This window comes from Buteo buteo, chromosome 1 (genome assembly GCF_964188355.1).
Source record: "Buteo buteo chromosome 1, bButBut1.hap1.1, whole genome shotgun sequence".
Taxonomy (NCBI): Eukaryota; Metazoa; Chordata; class Aves; order Accipitriformes; family Accipitridae; genus Buteo; species Buteo buteo.
The window spans coordinates 10,667,526-10,685,875 of NC_134171.1; the positions used below are offsets into that span (position 1 = coordinate 10,667,526).

Here is an 18,350-nt window from a genome sequence, read left to right on the forward strand (position 1 = left end):
CGCCGGCGAAGCCCCGTTCGAAAGGGCGCCGGCAGCCCGCGCCTGCGCACTCCGCTCCCCGCTGGAGGCGAGGGGGCGGGGCGCCCACTGCCCACCGCGCCCCGGCTCGGCGGCTCGGGGAGACGAAGGAACTACGCGGCCCGGCATGCCCCGCGCGGCCCGCTCCCCACGGCCGGAGGGAGCGGGCCCCTCGCAGGGCACGCCGGGAGCTGTAGTTTTTCGGCCCTGGGTATTGTCTCTCCCCTTTCTCTGTCCGGGAACCCGACCGCCACCCCTGCCGGGTGAGTGCGGTGACTGACAGCTCCTCGCAGCCAGTGGCCGAAGCGCTGTGTGGCGGAGCCCGGCGCCCGTCTCCTCGGTGACCGGGGGGAGCTGGTGCCTCAGTAGAGTAGCCGGAGTCCTGGGGGACGGAGGTGAGTGGGTCCGAGCGGGGCAGCGCCCACCCGGCTCTCCCATCCCCCCCCGCCGCCGAGCGCCCGGCCCGGGACCCCGCTCGGGGTGTGGTGGGAGAAGGGGGGCGGCAGCCCACGGGCGGCGTGAGGGGAGCCCGGGGGGGGAGGGGAGGGGAGCGGAGGGGGAGGGCAGCGCCCGCGCCGCCCCCTCTGCGCGCCCCTCAGGCTGCGGCGCTGCCCGCGACCCCCGGGCCGGGCCGTGTGTCTGCGTGGGTGTGCGCGCCGCGGGTACTCCTTGCCCTCCCGTCTTTTTACCGCTTGATTTTTCAAACCCTCCCTGCGGGCTCAGGTGCCTCCCCGCAGCTCCACCCTCCCGGGAAGCGGCGGCCCCGCGGGGCGGTTAATGTGTAACCCCCGCGGACCGTTGCTCCGAGGCGGGCGGCGGCGGCGGCTCGGACCCGCCGCCCGCCCCTCCGCTCCGCTCCGCGGCCTGCCGGCTCGCCCGGCGGGATGCGCCCGGCGGGGTAGGAGCCCTCCCCGGGAGGTGGGCTGCAGCCGGGTGGCCGGAGAAGCCGGCGGTGTAACTTTTCGAGCGGCTTTTGCGCAGGGTTGAGCCGGGAGTCAGACGTGCCCCGCCCCCCCCCATCTCTCGTGGAAGCGCCGTGAGTGCAAACCATCCCAAGCCTTTTTCCCGACCGCTTTTATTCCTGAGCACATCTCGCGTGTCGCTGCTGCGGTCCGAAGTGCTGCCCTTTTTCGTGGCGTCCCGTCAGTTTTGGAACGTAATTGCAAGAAAAGAAGGGGGGGGGGGGGGAACGCCTGTCTACCAACAAAACCTTTTCACCTTCTTAAATACAACAAATAAATTAATCTGAATTGTAAACACACGACTGTTTATACAATAGCTTTAGAAAACTTTGTCCTTCATCGCAGGAGTCTTGTCGGACAAAACGGCAAATGTCCTATTTGTGTTCTTTACGCTTCGTACGCTGGCTTCAGTGTTGAGAAGAGTTTTTATTAACAACTATTTTTTAGCCTGCTGTTACTAATTAAAGTCAGTACTTTTTGAATGATCGCACTAGGTACACCTAATTGTTTTCTGGCAAAGCAGTTGCTGCTTATACAGGAAACATAATGGTATGTTTTGCCAATTGTGAAATGCTGATAAGACTTTTTTATTAAAACATTGTCCCGCCCAAGTTCTGAAACAACTAGTAGCTGTCTTTGCAGGTTGTGCTGTTACATTTCTAGTGTAACTTGTCTATAAACATGTACAGCATTTGAATAGTGAGTGGAATTCAAATTTTATAACTTCATTTGAGCTTTGTAGGGCATCATTTCTGAAAGTCAGTTCTGCCTTAATGAGTGACACCCATGCTGAAGAGTCTTTTTCAGCACTTCAAGACCTGTGTGAGGGATGAGGGAACAGTCTCTCTCCTTTATGCGCTTCCACTTTGAATGCTTTATCCTCTTACTGTCTCACTATTGAAAAACAAGATGAAGCCAACCAGTTCTCTGCTTTTCAAAAAAAAAACCAAAACCAACCAAAAAACCATCACATTAACATGGGTCCTGTAGTGCCGAGTATCAGCTCATTTCCAAAGGCTTTTCAAAATGAACTGGTGGTCAGTTTTGTAGCCTTAAACTTCACATGCTCCCTCACTGCCCTCTAACTGTTAAGGTTATAGTCTAACATAGACTATAACAGGAATGTGCCTCCTGTTTCTGTTTGCTTTTTTTGTTGCTATGAGTTAAAAAGAGCAGAAGCAGGAAACAAACCACCTCTCTCCCTTGAAAGTAAGCAAATAAGTATTATTTTTCTCTGGAGTAGAGGGTTTGAAAATGACATGAAAAGCTAGCATGGATATGTAAAAATGTTACATAAAGAAATGCAGTGTTTGTGGGATAAAGTACAATTCAACTGTAACTGGTATTTTTGGTGTTTTATACCCCCAAAATAATTGATTGAAATGGTAGACCAGAATGTATGCTGGGAGAAAACTCAAATGTTTCTTTTTGTTTTGCAGTTCTGTCACAAAGGTGATGTATATCGGCAAATTATGTTATTTCACATACTTGAACAAGTCTTAATTTGTATATATTAGTGTTTCTGTCTGTGAAATATTTTGTAGTTGTTAAACTATATTTGTTCTGTGTCATATTACTAAGCTGTGCTGGTACAAATTTTGATGAACTTTCTGAAATAATAGTATTAATTTTATATTTGCAGTGTTCTTCAAATGATAGTAGGAATTTTATATTTTCAGTGTTTTTAATAAGTATATTGAAATGTCACAAAACTATATTACTTGCTTAGGATTTAGTTACTATGTATTACAAATTATTCTGCTTTTATAGGCCTGTTTTCACCTATAAAATGCACATCTCCTCCTGACTAATACTCACTGATATCTTTTGTACAGACTTTTTTCTTTAAGACTTACTTTATCATGCTTAGTGATAGCAGAAAGTCAAAGTAAGCTTGGCCATGTGTAGTATTGTGGTGTAACTGTTTTTCTGACATACTGTATATGACTGAATGTAATTATGCTATCAAATTAATAAAATTCAGTGCTATAATTATTAGAAGTAGTTACAGTAGCATATTATTGGTAGGCTCAGTAAGCTTCAGTATTTAATTTGAACTGAAAATCAACAGCTCAAATAATTTTCTTTGGTTATGCGTCACAGTTATCACAGGTTCACTATAGTTCACTAACAATTTCATGTTTTAGTAAATATGCGGACACCTACAAAGCTTTATATAAGTGCAACTAAAACGATGTCTTTGTTTCACTGCATACAGTGCACACTTTGTAGTTTATTGCAGGAAAAGGATGTTCAGACATATGATTGCTTTGAAACTGTAGAAGTTTGTGCCATTTTTGTGCCATACCTCTTTAGCTCCAGGTTTCAAATCTGCAAAGAAAATTAAAACTTAGGCAATTAGATAATTTGATAATTTAGTTTTGAACTAATTTGTTAACAGTTTATAGCTCAAATACTCTCTGTTGGAATCTCTCTGGTTATGAGAAACACTATTTTCATAATTTTTCCATTCGCCTGTCATCCCATTGTTGCAGTAATACATATTTGAATGCTGAGGGTTCTTGCAGAAGAGCTACATTTGGCTTTTGTCTTGAAGTTTCCTAAGATAAATTTAGTGAGTTGTTATTTGTCATGGGTCTAATGGGCACAAAAAATGCACAATAATATTCAGCTACTGAGGGAGGGAAGAGATGGCTTTTCCAGTAATGTAACACAGTTTTTAATTTGGTTTTTATGGTGTATATACACATTAATAGCAAAAAACCCTTTAATGTTGAATTACTTCCAAACTTTACACTCACAAAATTACACAAATACTTTAATAGCTGGAAGTCTTCACACCTGTCGAACTTCGTCATTAGAGAAAAGTAATATATTAGCAGCCTGCTGTTTTGTTTTTACAACGGTCAGGTTTTGGAATGACATTCCCTTATCAGTGGTTATCATCTGGAATAAACGCTTGATGTGTAAGGGGCATAGGTTAGCAAGGCAAATAAATAAATAGACTTGTGAATAGAGTTAAAAGGAATCCTCTCATAGCAAATGTGGAATCATGAGGTAAGGCAGCACTGGGGTTTGCTTCTTCCCAAGAGCAGCCTAACTACATTTTCATTGTGTGGTTTTTTATAGTTGCATTTAGGGTATTTTTTTATAGGTTTAGAAAGATAGCTGGAAAAATCTGTTTTTCTTATCAGCCACTTCAACATTACAACATTGAATCTTAATTTTTTTGTAACTACAGCTTTTTATTATATTTTTTTTAGTCAAGTTATTTATAATTAATACTCTTTTAATTGTTTCCTTTCCTCTTGCAAGCTAGTAGCACACTTTTAGGTGCCAGATAGTATAGTGCTTTATGTTGACCAGGTAAGCAGCACAGTTTTGGAGGGTACCCAAGGGACACATTAGGCTATTCTCCAGACAATTGGGAACTGAAATATTCACTGTAAGGCAAATTAAAACATGTATATACTCATGCTCCTAGATAGTAGGTTTTTATTTACTGTTCGGCATTTGTTCGGTTTTTCTTTGGTTGGAGAACTATATCTTGAAATGTTTAATGATTATTCTCAGGAAGTACCAGACCTAATTAGAGATAGCTGAATGCACAGTGATCTCTTGGTTCACAAGTTTAGCCTCATCAGGAAGAGGTCCATCTATGTTTAAGGCACGAGATGATGCAAGTTGACAGGGGTCTTTTACAGCAACGTGTGAGATTGGTTAAATGTTTGCAAAGCATTTCTTATGTTATGATTTCCATTCAAAGGTTAAGTGTGAAGTTTCATTACTTCTTAAAGTGAAGTTATTTTCTTAAATTATAGGGGAACTGTTGTTACTGAAGCTAGATAATTGCTATATTAAAACAATTTGCAAAAACCGTACTACATTGAACAGTCACAGCTGCACCATGGAGACATAAAAATCTGATGTCCCTTTGTTCAAAAAAAATACAAACTAAAACCCAAAAGTAAAGTCAAGTGAATGTCTTCTAGTATCTTGAAGGCTGTCCTATTTAGCATTTGGAAGGGTCCTAAGGAAATCACATCCTGTAGTTGAGTATTTAGCAGAATATTCAAGAAGCAACAGTGTTTTTTTAAAATTTGGTAATCAAACAACTCAGATGTAGTTAAGTAGTTAAGACTTTGATCCTAAATTGTATTTTAGTGGTTTTGGTTTTCTTTTTTTGTGGAACTTGGCCTTTCTGTTTGTTCCGTCCCAGGCAGAAATACTGTGAAAGTAGTGTGCTGTGGATTGCATCATGTTTTGAGTGGGGTTTTTTGTTATTTCTGTAGCTGAGAGCAATGTCAGAAGGATTTCTTGGTCATTTTTCTTCCATGCAAGTAGTGGGTTGCACACCACTTAATTTAACACTTTAGATACAATAAATAAATGTGTGTGTGTATGTATATTTTTTAATGTGTATCTATTTATCTAAAATGTTGCCCACATATACAAGATACTTGATTTTGAGTACCTTATACATTTTTAAGCATGTTACATTGTGACTGAGTTATGAATAAGCCTGTGGACCAGCTCAGGGCAGTAGTTATTTTCCTATTAGTTCTCACTTGCTCAGACCAAGTTTCTTGCAGTTTTATGTCGCTGTAGTCCTCCAGTTATTTCAGTCATCCTCCAGACTTGTAGAAGTAAGAGTTCATATCATGCAACAAGGGGATAGTTTCAAAAGTTGAACAAGTTGTCATTTCTATTCCTTGTGTTAAAACACTTTTTCTGCATTTTAACCTGCTTAGTGGAGGAAACCTCTCTAAAACAATGGAATTTACCTGAGTATAATTAGAACAAGACATCCAGACTCCAATGTCAACACCAGAATGTAATGAGATCTGCTATTTCTTGCTGTTCATATAAAGCTGCTTTATCTTAATTGTAAAGTCATGACTAGATTAATACTGGCAGCATGTGGAGTTCCTTCTTTTTTTCCTCTTTTTTTTTTTTTAATTTTTAAGCTAAACTAAAACACATGGCTGTTGGAATGACTGACTGAAATGCATTTTTTTAATGTGTTTGCTTTCTAACAAATTATTTTTGAGTAGATTAAATTGATTGATGTAACAGTAAATCTGATTTTGGGTCCCTTTGATCTAATATATGATTGAACGCCCATTTGCTGTTGCATACGTAAGTGAATTGTATGTGCAAAAGTTGAAGTTTGAGATACTTATTTTAAGCTGCCTTTACAGCCAGTCAGTGGAGAGATACAGGCAACTGTAGGGGTAATTTCTTTAACCTGTTTTACATGGATACCTTTGGTACCTGTTTCTGTACTTTGACTATAAAGCGGGGGTGGGCTATAGCTGGGTAGATATACTGAGCTCTAATTTTTATGTTGCTGGGAAAGGATATATGAGTTTCATCCAGGATTTTAACTCTGCTGTAGAATGTGGTGGTATTGCAGTGGTTCAGTAAGCCAGAAGTTAACTGAATAGTAGGTAATGTGGTGGAGCTGGGGAAGATGTAACATACTGTGGTATAAAAACATCAGCTGTACCTCAGAAGAGTTAGATTCTGTTTTTTGCTTTGCCATTTTGTCATTTTGGACAGCCGCTTTATTTACATTTGCTACTGCTTTCTCATCAGTAAAATGAAGACTGTGGTATCTGTTCTTTTCAAATTGTTTTGAGTGTTGTGTTAATTCTCTAGCAGAGTTCACTAGCAATATTTCTGAACAGTAAAGGGAATACTGGGTACTAAAAAACCTGAAATATGATAGAGAATTAAAATGTGTTTTGGTTTTCTTTTTTCTTTCTTTAGAGCTTCATCAGATGAAGGAGTGATACTCTTGAAACATGACAAAAAACTGGACTAATTAGAAGTTTTCCTACTTCAGGGAAAAAACCCAAGATGTATAGACCAGGGGAAACGGTCAAACGTCGACTCAACATGCATGCTCCTCCTCGGATAAGAAGTGTGGAAGTTGCTAGAGGAAGAGCAGGTTATGGGTTTACCCTTTCTGGACAAGCTCCTTGTGTTCTTAGTTGTGTTATGAAAGGAAGCCCTGCAGATTATGTTGGACTTAAAGCAGGAGATCAGATATTTGCAGTTAATGAAATCAATGTGAAAAAAGCCTCTCATGAAGATGTAGTGAAACTTATAGGAAAATGTTCTGGAGTCCTGCACATGGTCATTGCTGAAGGGATTAGTCATATAGATTCATGTTCAAGTGATGAAGAAGTTGGTTTTTATGATGGGAAGGGGTGGCTGAAACCGAAACCTGACTCTAAAGCTCTGGGTATAAACAGAGCAGAGAAAGTTGTTGAAGAAGTGCAGTCTGGTGGCATTTTCAACATGATTTTTGAGAATCCTACTCTTTGTGCTGGTAACTTGGATAATTCTGCACCAAAGCAAAGATCGTTTTCAATTTCTGCTGCTATTAAATTTGAAACTGGCAGTGAAAGTGTAAGCAATCCAAACCTACTGTCAAAGGAAGAAATACCCAAAGTCCTGAATGATGATTCAGTTTTTAGAATTGGACTGGAGAGTGCCGAAGACTTTGGATTAGATGCAAGCATTTTAAATGTTGCCATGATTGTAGGTTACCTAGGCTCGATTGAACTTCCTTCAACAACCTCAAATTTGGAAAATGAGAGTTTGCAGGCTATTCGTGGATGCATGAGACGTCTGCGGGCAGAACAAAAAATCCATTCACTAGTGATGATGAAGATAATGCATGACTGTATTCAGCTCTGCAGTGACAAGTCAGGTGTAGTGGCAGAATATCCTGCAGAGAAACTGGCATTCAGTGCTGTTTGCCCGGATGATAGAAGATTCTTTGGACTAGTTACAATGCAGACAAATGATGATGCAAGCTTGGCTCAGGAAGATGAAGGGGTTCTGAGGACATCTTGCCATGTTTTTATGGTGGATCCTGAATTATTTCATCACAAAATTCACCAGGGCATAGCAAGACGTTTTGGACTGGAATGTACAGCAGATCCAGACACAAATGGCTGTCTAGAGTTTCCAACATCATCTCTACCTGTTCTTCAGTTTATTTCTGTCCTGTATAGGGATATGGGTGAATTGATTGAGGGAATGCGTGCGAGGGCTTTTCTTGATGGTGATGCAGATGCTCATCAGAATAATAGTACAAGCAGTAACAGTGATAGTGGAATTGGAAATTTTAACCAAGAAGAAAAGAATAATAGAGTTCTGGTGGTTGATTTAGGGAGCAATCCGAGTAAACACATTCCTAACAGCATATGGGAAAATCCAGTAGGAAGGGGACAAAATCAGCCTGCTTCCCATTGGAATGGCTTCTGTCATGAACAAGAAGGAAACATTCCTTTAGAAGTAATTCAGAATGATAAGTCCCAAAATGTGAGCAAACACTTAAGTCCTTCTGCTCGTATTGAAGTTCCACTGGTTTCCTCCCGAAATTCAGTACCCCCATCAAAGAAAAACACTGCAGGCGTAGGCAATCAAAGGTGGTTGCCTGTGCATGTTTTACAAGAATGGCAGCATGGAAATGCTAGCGACCAGGAGTCGTACACTGATTCTACGGACGGCTGGTCAAGTGTTAACTGTGGAACTCTTCCCCCGCCAATGAATAAGATTCCAGCTGACAGATACAGAGTTGATGGCAGCTTTGGTCAGCCACAGTTAAAATCTCATAAAAATGAATGGTCTAAGAAGATGTTTTGTATGCAGAACAAATTTGGCCCTCAGCACAGTATTAGGAAGTCTAAAGAAGATAAAAAGGTAAGAATATGTTGATACTGGTTCCTAAAAAACAACAAAAAAACCCAAGCCCAACAGCCTATGGTATTTTTACACCATGATATTTGCATACTAATATTTAAACATGTATTATATCTTTTACGGAATTTCAGATGAAGAAAATAATATGGTTCTTTCTCCTTTGCAGAGGCTTTGCATATTCCTGTTTAATTGAGTGCAGCTCTGGAATTGTACTTCTGCTGGAAGTGTTGTCTGTTAGAGCTTTCTCACATTTCTTCTTGTCTCTTCATTGTTTCCAAATGTTGCAGTGGCATTGCAATAAAAGGAGACATGACATTCTAGCAACTTCAGTTCCTTCTGACCTCCAGCAGCAAAAGAATGGAAACAGTCTGGATCTTCAGTCTGGTTCCTTTTTTATAGAAGGCTGGCTTGCAAATGTTATTATTTTAGTGATACCTATTTTTATAGAGATGTAGTCTAATCATTAGTCGAAAACTTGTGTTGTACTCTTTAACTGAATAAGACAATTTTACTATAAAAATTCCCTCCAGGAAATAGCGTTAAACCTACATCAAAGGATAGTTGATGTGATTATAGTGTCCACTATTAGGTCACAAATCTAACATTCTGCCAGTAAGCTGTAATTCAAATTTTATTCCAAATTACTGCTTCATCTACGTGTTTTGTCTACTATTAGGCTTCTATAAACCAAAGTGAGAAGATTTAAAAAAAGAAGCGTGGGAGGGGTTTCCAACATAATTACGTACTGTTCCCTTTGTCACATACACGTTTTGCTGTTGAGGGAACAAATCGCATGGGAGTCTGTTGTTGATAACTGGGATTCTAGTAAAGTGGAGGTCATTGGTCCTAGACTAAGACAGTTAGTAGCAGAGTTGTATCTAAAATATTTGCTGACTCCGGGGAAAGACAGAACCTTATACTTCAAATTCAAGTGTCCATCATGCTATCCAAATCTGTTTTTGAAAAAGTGGTTTTTTTTCGCGCGATTAAAAACATCCAACTGCTGCTCAGGTGGATGGCAGTGGAGATTCATTAATTGTTTCATATTGTTATAAACAAAATCTTTGCATTGGTGTGACACTCAGGCATAGACTTTTGGGGGATTAGAATGCAGAACTTTAGAACATTTTGGTTTTGGTGTGGAAAAAGAAATTATTTTTGATTGCTTTTCTTGCACTGTAAAGCTGAAACTTTCACATATGTTCTTTTGTATGCTTTTTGTGCTGAAAATAAAAAAAAAATGAACTAGTATATGTAATAGTTATGCACTAGTGTATTTTTAAGGTGAAGTGACTGCTACAGTCAGCAGTGTTTTCCAGACACACAATAATGTATTAAATTTCAAGTGATCTTAAATACAAGGTGATTCACGCTTTTCAAAAAGCAAACAGAAATTATCCAAACAGAAACACTTAATTTGAAAACATTGCCCACTGAAACCACCTAACATTCAATTCTGCCTGCTACCCTGAAGACTACATGCTTCGTGATCTCTTTGCTGATGGACCAAGGAAAAGGCCTCTTTATATGCAGCACCTGGTGCAGATGCATTATGGACGTTGGTCCTAAGTGCTCTTTAGGAACTGGACCAGCTGCATGGGATGCTGTTGAAATTCCTTCAGGGTCTCTGCAACAAGTTTGTCTGCAATGTTGTCCATGATGGCAATATGGATTAGATTTTTTTCCCAGAGATTTAAAACTAAAAAAACATTTCTGAAATGTTTGAAACATTTATTTCATGGAAGTCAAGAATATACTAATGAAAATCTCATAGAAAATTTTACTCTTTAAGATGAAAGATGTTCTATATGTGGGTAAACAGTAATAATATTTCACCTACTGTGTCACTCAGATCAGCATATACCAGAATATATGTTGCAACACTAAGTATCTCAATTAATCTTCCCTTTTAAGTCTATTTACTAATAAAATAGGCATTCCGTTCTTTGATTAATAACAAATTTGTTTGCAAGACACATTTAAAATGTTCCTACATGGCTATAGCATTTAGTCTCCTCATTAAGGCTACAGAACCTCTTTTGCATTTTAATTTTGTTTTTCAGTATTATTGAAAGCTATTGAAACTGATGAGAAAAGCTCATGAAAGTCTTGAAATAATTTCCAAGCATAAGTTGCAAGCACTTAGCATTATTCAGGGTAATTCATAAAGATGAAGTAGTACTATGTTCTCATCTTAAATCTTTAATGAAAATAGTCAGGGGATGTCATTACTGATGAAGGTACCTCTGTGCTTCTTTAGGTACTGCAGAAATAGGGAAAATCTATGTTTTTGCATATTAGGGCACTAATTTGCTTTCATAAGAGAATGATATTCAGAAGTTCAGACTCTCTTTTTGCTTTGTGTGAAGAGGTAAGACTGTCTATTCCAAAACAGTATTCAGATAGGTTAGATGCTGCGTTCTAGAAAACTATACATCCTCAGCTTCCTGTGACCTTTTTAAGTGGTGAGGACTTTTTTTACACAGCATGCTCAGACACATTCCAGTCATGGAATAAAGTATATAAAGTGGCCACGTGGGATTACATTCATATTTTTACAATCTAGTGGCTGAGTCTAATGCTTCATTTGGCAGAGCAGACCTTAAATTGCTTTTTAATTAAGGTGGGTTTTTTTTGTCTTTTACATTAATACTGAAGGGTAATATATCTTATGAGTGGGAATGTGTGGAAGCCACTAGAGGGAGAAAAGGTTACCAAAGCTATAGTTTTTTGTGATGGACTCTGCACATCCATATCATGTACCCTCTTCCTTGGAGCTTTCATTACACACTGGGGAAAGGACATGAGTTCCTGGATGCAATTCTGTTCTAGCAGAACGGCTGTGCAGCTAAACAGTGATGATCACAGCATGTAATTCAGGAAAATATGATGTACTGTATGTGCAGTGCTAGTTGGAGGAGCATATAGTCTTTCCTGATTTTATAGCTGCACTAATGAAACATTTGTGAATTGTACAGAACATGAGCAGATGTGAGAAAGCACTAGTGAACATACCTGTTTAAAACTGCACTTTAAGAACTGGACCTGAGAGTTGTTTCTTGTGGGTAGGAATAGGTATGGCATTTCAGACTTCAGGTTACAAGGAAGTAAACACATTTTCTGAGCATTGTTTTCCCTTTAGTGTTGTAGTCCCTTTAATGATGATGTTTTCAGCTCACAAATTAGGATTGTGGTTAATTTTGTAATTGGCAAGAACACTTTAAATATTAATATTCTTTACACTGCTACAAAGCATTTTAAAGTTCAATATAAATGTGAATAGTTAAAAAAATTAAAATGCCTAATTTGATTAAATGTTACTGCATAGCATAAGGTTTTTTGTTTTGCTTTAAAACGTTGTAAGGAATTTATCCCTAAATTACTAACTCATACTTTCACAATTGCTGTATTTTTTGGTTTTTAATCTTTGGCTTTTAAAATGATTGTTGTTAGTAAGAAAACTGAATCAGGGAAATCTTTGTTCTATTCCACCTCTTCTGAATGAGATTTAATGGAGGGTATCTCTGGCCCTATGCATCTCTAAAATTATTTCCTGTACTGAACTTCACGTTTCCCATGTTTCTTAAAAGTTTCATGTGAACAGATTTCTATTGAAGCGTCTTATGAGACTTTTTGGGGAGTCTCCTTGATTTCTGTAGGCCTTAGACTAAAACAAGTAGGGGGAGGCCTGATGATATTGCTGAAATTCACTGAAAAGGCAGATCGTGGAAGGTAAGGTGACTTTCAATCTCAGAATGACTAAGGAAGATTTGTGGTGGTGAGAAGCTTCTGAATTGCTGTAAGACTGATACTGGGCAGGGGTGTGTAGTCTCCTGAGGCCTATGAGACTAGCAGATGAAGAGTCTGGTTATGGTTTCAGTGGGAATGGAATAATTCCTGCTTTTTTGTTTGTTATTCCTTTTGCACTGTAGTACCTTTGCTGTTGCATTGTTATTTTCACCTTCTTCAGCATCCCACTAAGTTCCAGTCACTTACCTACTCACCCTTTTGCATGATTTTGGGTTAAGCAAAAAAAAAGCACCATAAGCAGTATGAAAACATCAGGGGATGTTAGGATTGGCAAGGGACTTAAAAAATTGCTGAACAGGGAAGCATTCCTTTCCCTCTAGACTAAATTAATATGGCCAAAAATGCGTCTACCCATTACTGTTTTAAATTAAGTTTTACTGGGAAAATACTCCTTTTTCCACTCAAAAGCTTCATAACAGTCAGTTTAGTCTTTGAGTTTTCTCTCCATGAGGACAGAATCCTAGGCATTGACCTCTCACCATTCTTTTTTTTTTTTTTTTTTTTTTAAAAGAAAGTCTGTTTTAATATTGTGGAGGCAAGTATAACATCTAAGATCACAAGAGGTTTTACAACCTGAGCTTAGTAACTAGTATTTGGGTACTAGGTTTATTCCAAGTGAATGTGACAAATTTATTAAAAAAGAATTAAAAAGCCTTTTAAAAATTTGGGTATTGATTTTTAGAAACCCTTTTCTGCTTCATATTTGTTGTAAGACTTCTGTCTTGACCACATTATTGTTTGTGCTCATGAAAAGTGTGGATTTGTAGATTTTTAGATTTTAGAGGAAAAAAAAAAGGATAATTATTCTAATAGATTATTATTTCTATTTCACTAGAAATTCAGTGACTCTGAGACTCACTGGACAATAGTATTGCAAATACTTTTTTTTTTTTTTAAACCAAAAAACCCTATCAACTGCTTTGTAAGCTTCATGACTTAAGCTACTGAAAATATTGTAAAAATGTAGAAGAGGCAAGACAGGTAAGCAATACTGTGGGGTTCACTAATGCATCTTTCCTTGCCAATATATTTTCTGGGTTACTACTATTGTTAACTGTGTTTTGATCAGAAGTTAACTGTAACTACTTCACAGTTGTCTTCATTTCCAAAGCAAGTATTACTGAAAAAGATATACTGTTCAAGTTAAAAATGGAATAGGGTTTTTTTGGCAAAACTTGGTAATTTGCTTCAAATCGAAGAATTGCAGTTTTTCATGTTGGTAACTGGATGGTAAACTAACTGAAAGGCAGATATTTTAGATGCAAAGACAATGTTGGCAAAGCTATGTGGTTCCCATATTTGTTTTTTTGTTGTATAATTACATGTTTTTTTTCCCTTTCCTCTACAATTCTGTTTGCTCACTAGCTTAAATTGTTCCACCCCAGCTGTTTATAAAGCAGAATTAATGGCAGCTGGATTGCTATTCTTACTCAGTGCAATTTAATGTTAACCTTTGGAATTATAGGCTTTGATCTGATTTGAGATGTACGTATATACCTTAAAGAGAGCTCAACTGAAATCCCAAACACCAAGCTAGATCTGAGAATGTGCTAATGTGAATTAATCTGCAAAAAGGCATTTATATGAAATGGGTCCTCTGATACATTTTGCTATGAGAAAAAGAAAAGCAATGAAATGTTTAGTAATTTCATGCAGCCTTTTCTTATGTATTGTAATCTTCTAAAATAATGATTCAAGAAAATGGTCAGTTCTAGCATCTTTAACAATGTATATAAAGCCAAAATAATGCTGCGTGCTTTTCTCTGAAAAAGAAATTAGGTAAAATCTAGACAGTAAATGTCTGTAGAGCAATGTTGACTTTGTGAAATTTTCTTATTTCAAATTTATGTGCTAGAGATTTATAATTTTTCATTACATATGAATTCATGTGTTTTCTAGATCAAGGGTAGGTTTGGGCTCCAATTAACATCATGACAATTAAGGGGAGATGCAGACATCTAAATATTTCTGAGCTAGTTTTGAGTTGCAAAGTCATAGGGGAAGGTAGCATCTTGAGAAACAAAAAGAAACAATGAAGAAAATAGCCTGGAGAAAAATAATTAGCACAGAATGAATTGAAATGATGAAAAATGGCTTTAAGTTTTAAACATAGAAGCTTTGAGAGAAAAGATTCTAAAATTATTGTCTGAGCTCTCAGTTGTATGAAGACAGGCCCCAATTCCTTGCAGTTGAGAAGATTTAGAGAAGAAAAGGAGCTATAAAATACCAGTTCTTCACTGGAGAAGAAATAGGTCAATATGGAACAAAGGTCTTTAATTAACAAAAATAAATATGGAATTGCTAAAACTTACCTGAAGTGTCTAAACATTCTTCTCATACCTAACTCAAAAACATAGCACTGTACCAGCTACTAGGAAGACAATTAACTCTATCCCAGTCTGAAATCTAGTCATGGCTACCTTATACCCATTTCTTCTGCTGCTAGTGTCTCCTTTAGTGAAAGTGGTTCTTCAGTGTTTACCTTTTTGTTTATGCATAGAAATCATGTTCTCTTTTGGCTTTCATTTTGTTTGATGTAAAGCGCTTAGTCTTTTACTCTTCTGGGAAGTAAAGTTTTCATTCTCTGGATAACTTCAGTAGCCCTTTTCTGAAACTATTTTAGTTTAAATTCTTTCTTGGAGCTGAGTGACCAAATTTTATGCTGGTTTCCTGGTCAAGCTTTTGTGTAATTGTAGTGTACATTTTCCTGTCTCTGTTGTTAATAGTTCATACAATACCTCTTCATATATTATTTACTTTTCTTCATAGAATATAGCATTGATGGTTAATACCTATTTTGTAATCCATCAGTAAAAACATCCATATATATCAGATGAGATATCCAGGTCAATATCCTATTTTTGACACCGGCCAGGAGCAGCAGCTTAGAAAGACATTGGAAGAGCAGTGAAAAATATATCCTTGTAATTTTCAGCAGCACGTGGTTTCCTCTGGTAGAGACACCATCCACATCATTATGCGTAATAACCTCTGTGAACATTTGTTCTTGAAATTGTTGTTTCTTAAACTCAGTTGTACTTTTGCATTCCTGGTATCATTTGACTTATTCTGCAGTTTAATAGGGTGGAAAGAAAACAGTACATAATTGTACTTTACATATAGTTTCATTTCATCCCTGCTAATATTTGTAATGAGAAATACTGAATAATCTTACTCTCTATTTATTTTCTCTTAGTCATTTTGTTTTAGAACTCGGCACCAATCACTTACTTTCCAAGCAGAAGTCAGCTTAGTATCCTCCCATACAGAAGTTTTTTCATAATTGTAATCTTCTTCCCTTGGTTGTACTACATTACTTTTGAGACGGGTTGACCAGAACTATAAGCAGTTTTTAAAATGTGTGGGCAGGCAATGTATTCATAAAGCTTATTTCTTGTTTTCTTTTGCTTTTCTGATGATTATTCATTTGTGTTTTTGATTGTTACTGATTATTGGGCCATACTGACTTAATGTTCCCAGCTAATGCCTACCTAATGTTCAAGATGATTTGGAACCAATCGTTTTGTGTGTACTTGTAATTTTCTCCACATTTTCCCCTAGTGTACTCGGGTCTTTCTGTTCCTCTGCAATTTTCAACTAATAGGCTTCCTACTCATGCAAGATACTATTATCTAGTTAAACTGAGAAAATGATCTTACTATTCCATCTTCATTAATAACATCGACGTGTGTGTTTTTTCGTTTGAAAAGGGATTAGGATAGTACTGAAATGTAGGTGCCTAGTATCCTTAGTACAGGAGACAAACAATAAATTTCATTTATTTGGATGTCCAATGTGACAGGACATCCTCTTTTCTATGTCTTCCCAGAGCGCATAGAGATCTTACATGAAATTTTATGTCATTCTTGATTATATTATGGGGCTAACTGCCATTAAAAATGCCACTGTAATGGTTAGAAGGCAGTGAAATGTGTCATTATCATCTGATTAGTAAAGAGGTGTTCTTAAAAGTGATCAAATCCATTGACCAGGAATGGTGAATAATAACCATTTGAATCCTTTGTCATACTGGTGCCAAAAAAAAAAAAAAATCATTACAGGGAATTGCAGTGTAATTAAAGCCTGTGAAAAAGCTGTCAGTAAAGTTTGAATGATGCCAGACCTTTTTTAATTAACCCTCCCCCACTTAATCCCGTTTTGTGAGGTGACGTCACTCCATGATGATGGCAGCAGCACAGGGCAGCCTGGAGGGTGTTACTTCATTCTTTTTTTGTTCCAGAGGACATGGAGCCCTCTCTATCAGCATGCCTACCTCTACCCTAGGACTTACTGCTTCTGTTCCTGTTACGGTCCAGGGGACTGGACCCCAGCAAGCTCTTTTCCCGTTTCCCTCCCAGATTCTTTTCTCTCTTTGGGGTACGAGAGGCCCTAACCCAATATACCCCATATTTTAATCTGTCTTGTTCTCAGGCCCCATAGAGCCTTACTGTACAAGTCCTGCAAGTTTGCACTGTCGGGTTTTGGGTGGAGGAGCATGTGATGCTGGCTGATAGGATGAGGGGTAAGGGCAGGTCATGGCCTACAGTCTTGCCTGCTCTGCATTGAGTCAGGAGAATGGACACTTAGGGATGGTAGTGGACAACAGAGGAAGTTTAAGCCAAATGGTCCAGAGCAGGATTTGAGACTAACACTGATGAGAGAATAATATTTGTATCAACTGCTTTGTTCTATGAACGTCCAAGACTTTCAGTATTTTTTGAGATTTTGTGCACTGAATATATTGGCATTACTGTGGCATCCCTGTTTCCCATCCCTTTTCAGAAGGGTCTAAATTAGAAACTTTCTTTCTGAAGTCTTAAACCTGCATTTTTTGTAAAGATGAACTGCCGCTCCAGACTGACCCTTCTTCTGTTTAACATCCAAGAGTAAATTTGGCATGTTTTGAATATCCACACAAGTTTCAAATGATATGATTTGTGTATCCTATGTGAAGCTCAGGAAGTTCAAGAAGACCAAGTGCAAGGTCCTGCACATGGGTCGGGGCAATCCCAAGTACAAATACAGGCTGGGTGATGAGTGGATTGAGAGCAGCCCTGAGGAGAAGGACTTGGGGCTGTTAGTTGACGAGAAGCTCAACATGACCCAGCAATGTGCGCTTGCAGCCCAGAAAGCCAACCGTATCCTGGGCTGCATCAAAAGCAGCGTGGCCAACAGGTCGAGGGAGGTGATTCTGCCCCTCTACTCCACTCTGGTGAGACCCCACCTGCAGTACTGCATCCAGCTCTGGAGTCCTCAGCACAGGAAAGACATGGACCTGTTGGAGTGAGTCCAGAGGAGGGCCACAAAAATGGTCAGAGGGACGGAACACCTCTCCTATGAGGAAAGGCTGAGAGAGTTTGGGTTGTTCAGCCTGGAGAAGAGAAGGCTCTGGGGAGATCTTATTGCAGCCTTCCAGTACTTAAAGGGGGCTTATAAGAAAGATGGGGACAGACTTTTTAGCAGGGCCTGTAGTGATAAGACAAGGGTAATGGTTTTAAACTGAAAGAGGGTAGATTTAGATTAGATGTAAGGAAGACGTTCTTCACTATGAGGGTGGTAAGACACTGGCACAGGTTGCCCAGAGAAGTTGTGGTTGCCCCCTCCCTGGCAGTGTTCAAGGCCAGGTTGGATGGGGCTTTGAGCAACCTGGTCTAGTGGAAGGTGTCCCTGCCCATGGCAGGGGGGTTGGAACTAGATGATCTTTAAGGTCCCTTCCAACCCTAAACCATTCTAGGCTTCTGTGATCTGGGTTCCAAACTATTGTGCACTTTACCATACAAAGTCATAGAGTCAAACCTAAAAACAGTGCTTCAATAGCTGGAAATAGGAGTAGGACAAATTAAAATTTGATGATTTTATAGTTAGTATGATTAAGCTTTG

The 18,350-nt window shown here is 38.9% G+C and overlaps 1 protein-coding gene across 2 annotated transcripts in view; it reads left to right on the forward strand.

The window, feature by feature from the left end:
• Window positions 1-256: 256 nt before the first annotated feature.
• The window catches only part of RGS12 (regulator of G protein signaling 12), a 90,084-nt gene continuing 71,990 nt past the window's right edge, over window positions 257-18,350 (forward strand). For both annotated transcript variants that reach the window (XM_075022384.1, XM_075022394.1), the window contains exons 1-2: window positions 257-413; window positions 6,714-8,660. In XM_075022384.1, coding sequence (XP_074878485.1) covers window positions 6,804-8,660 — 1,857 coding nt within the window. In that variant the 5' untranslated portion in view covers window positions 257-413; window positions 6,714-6,803. The remainder of the gene's footprint in view (window positions 414-6,713; window positions 8,661-18,350) is intronic.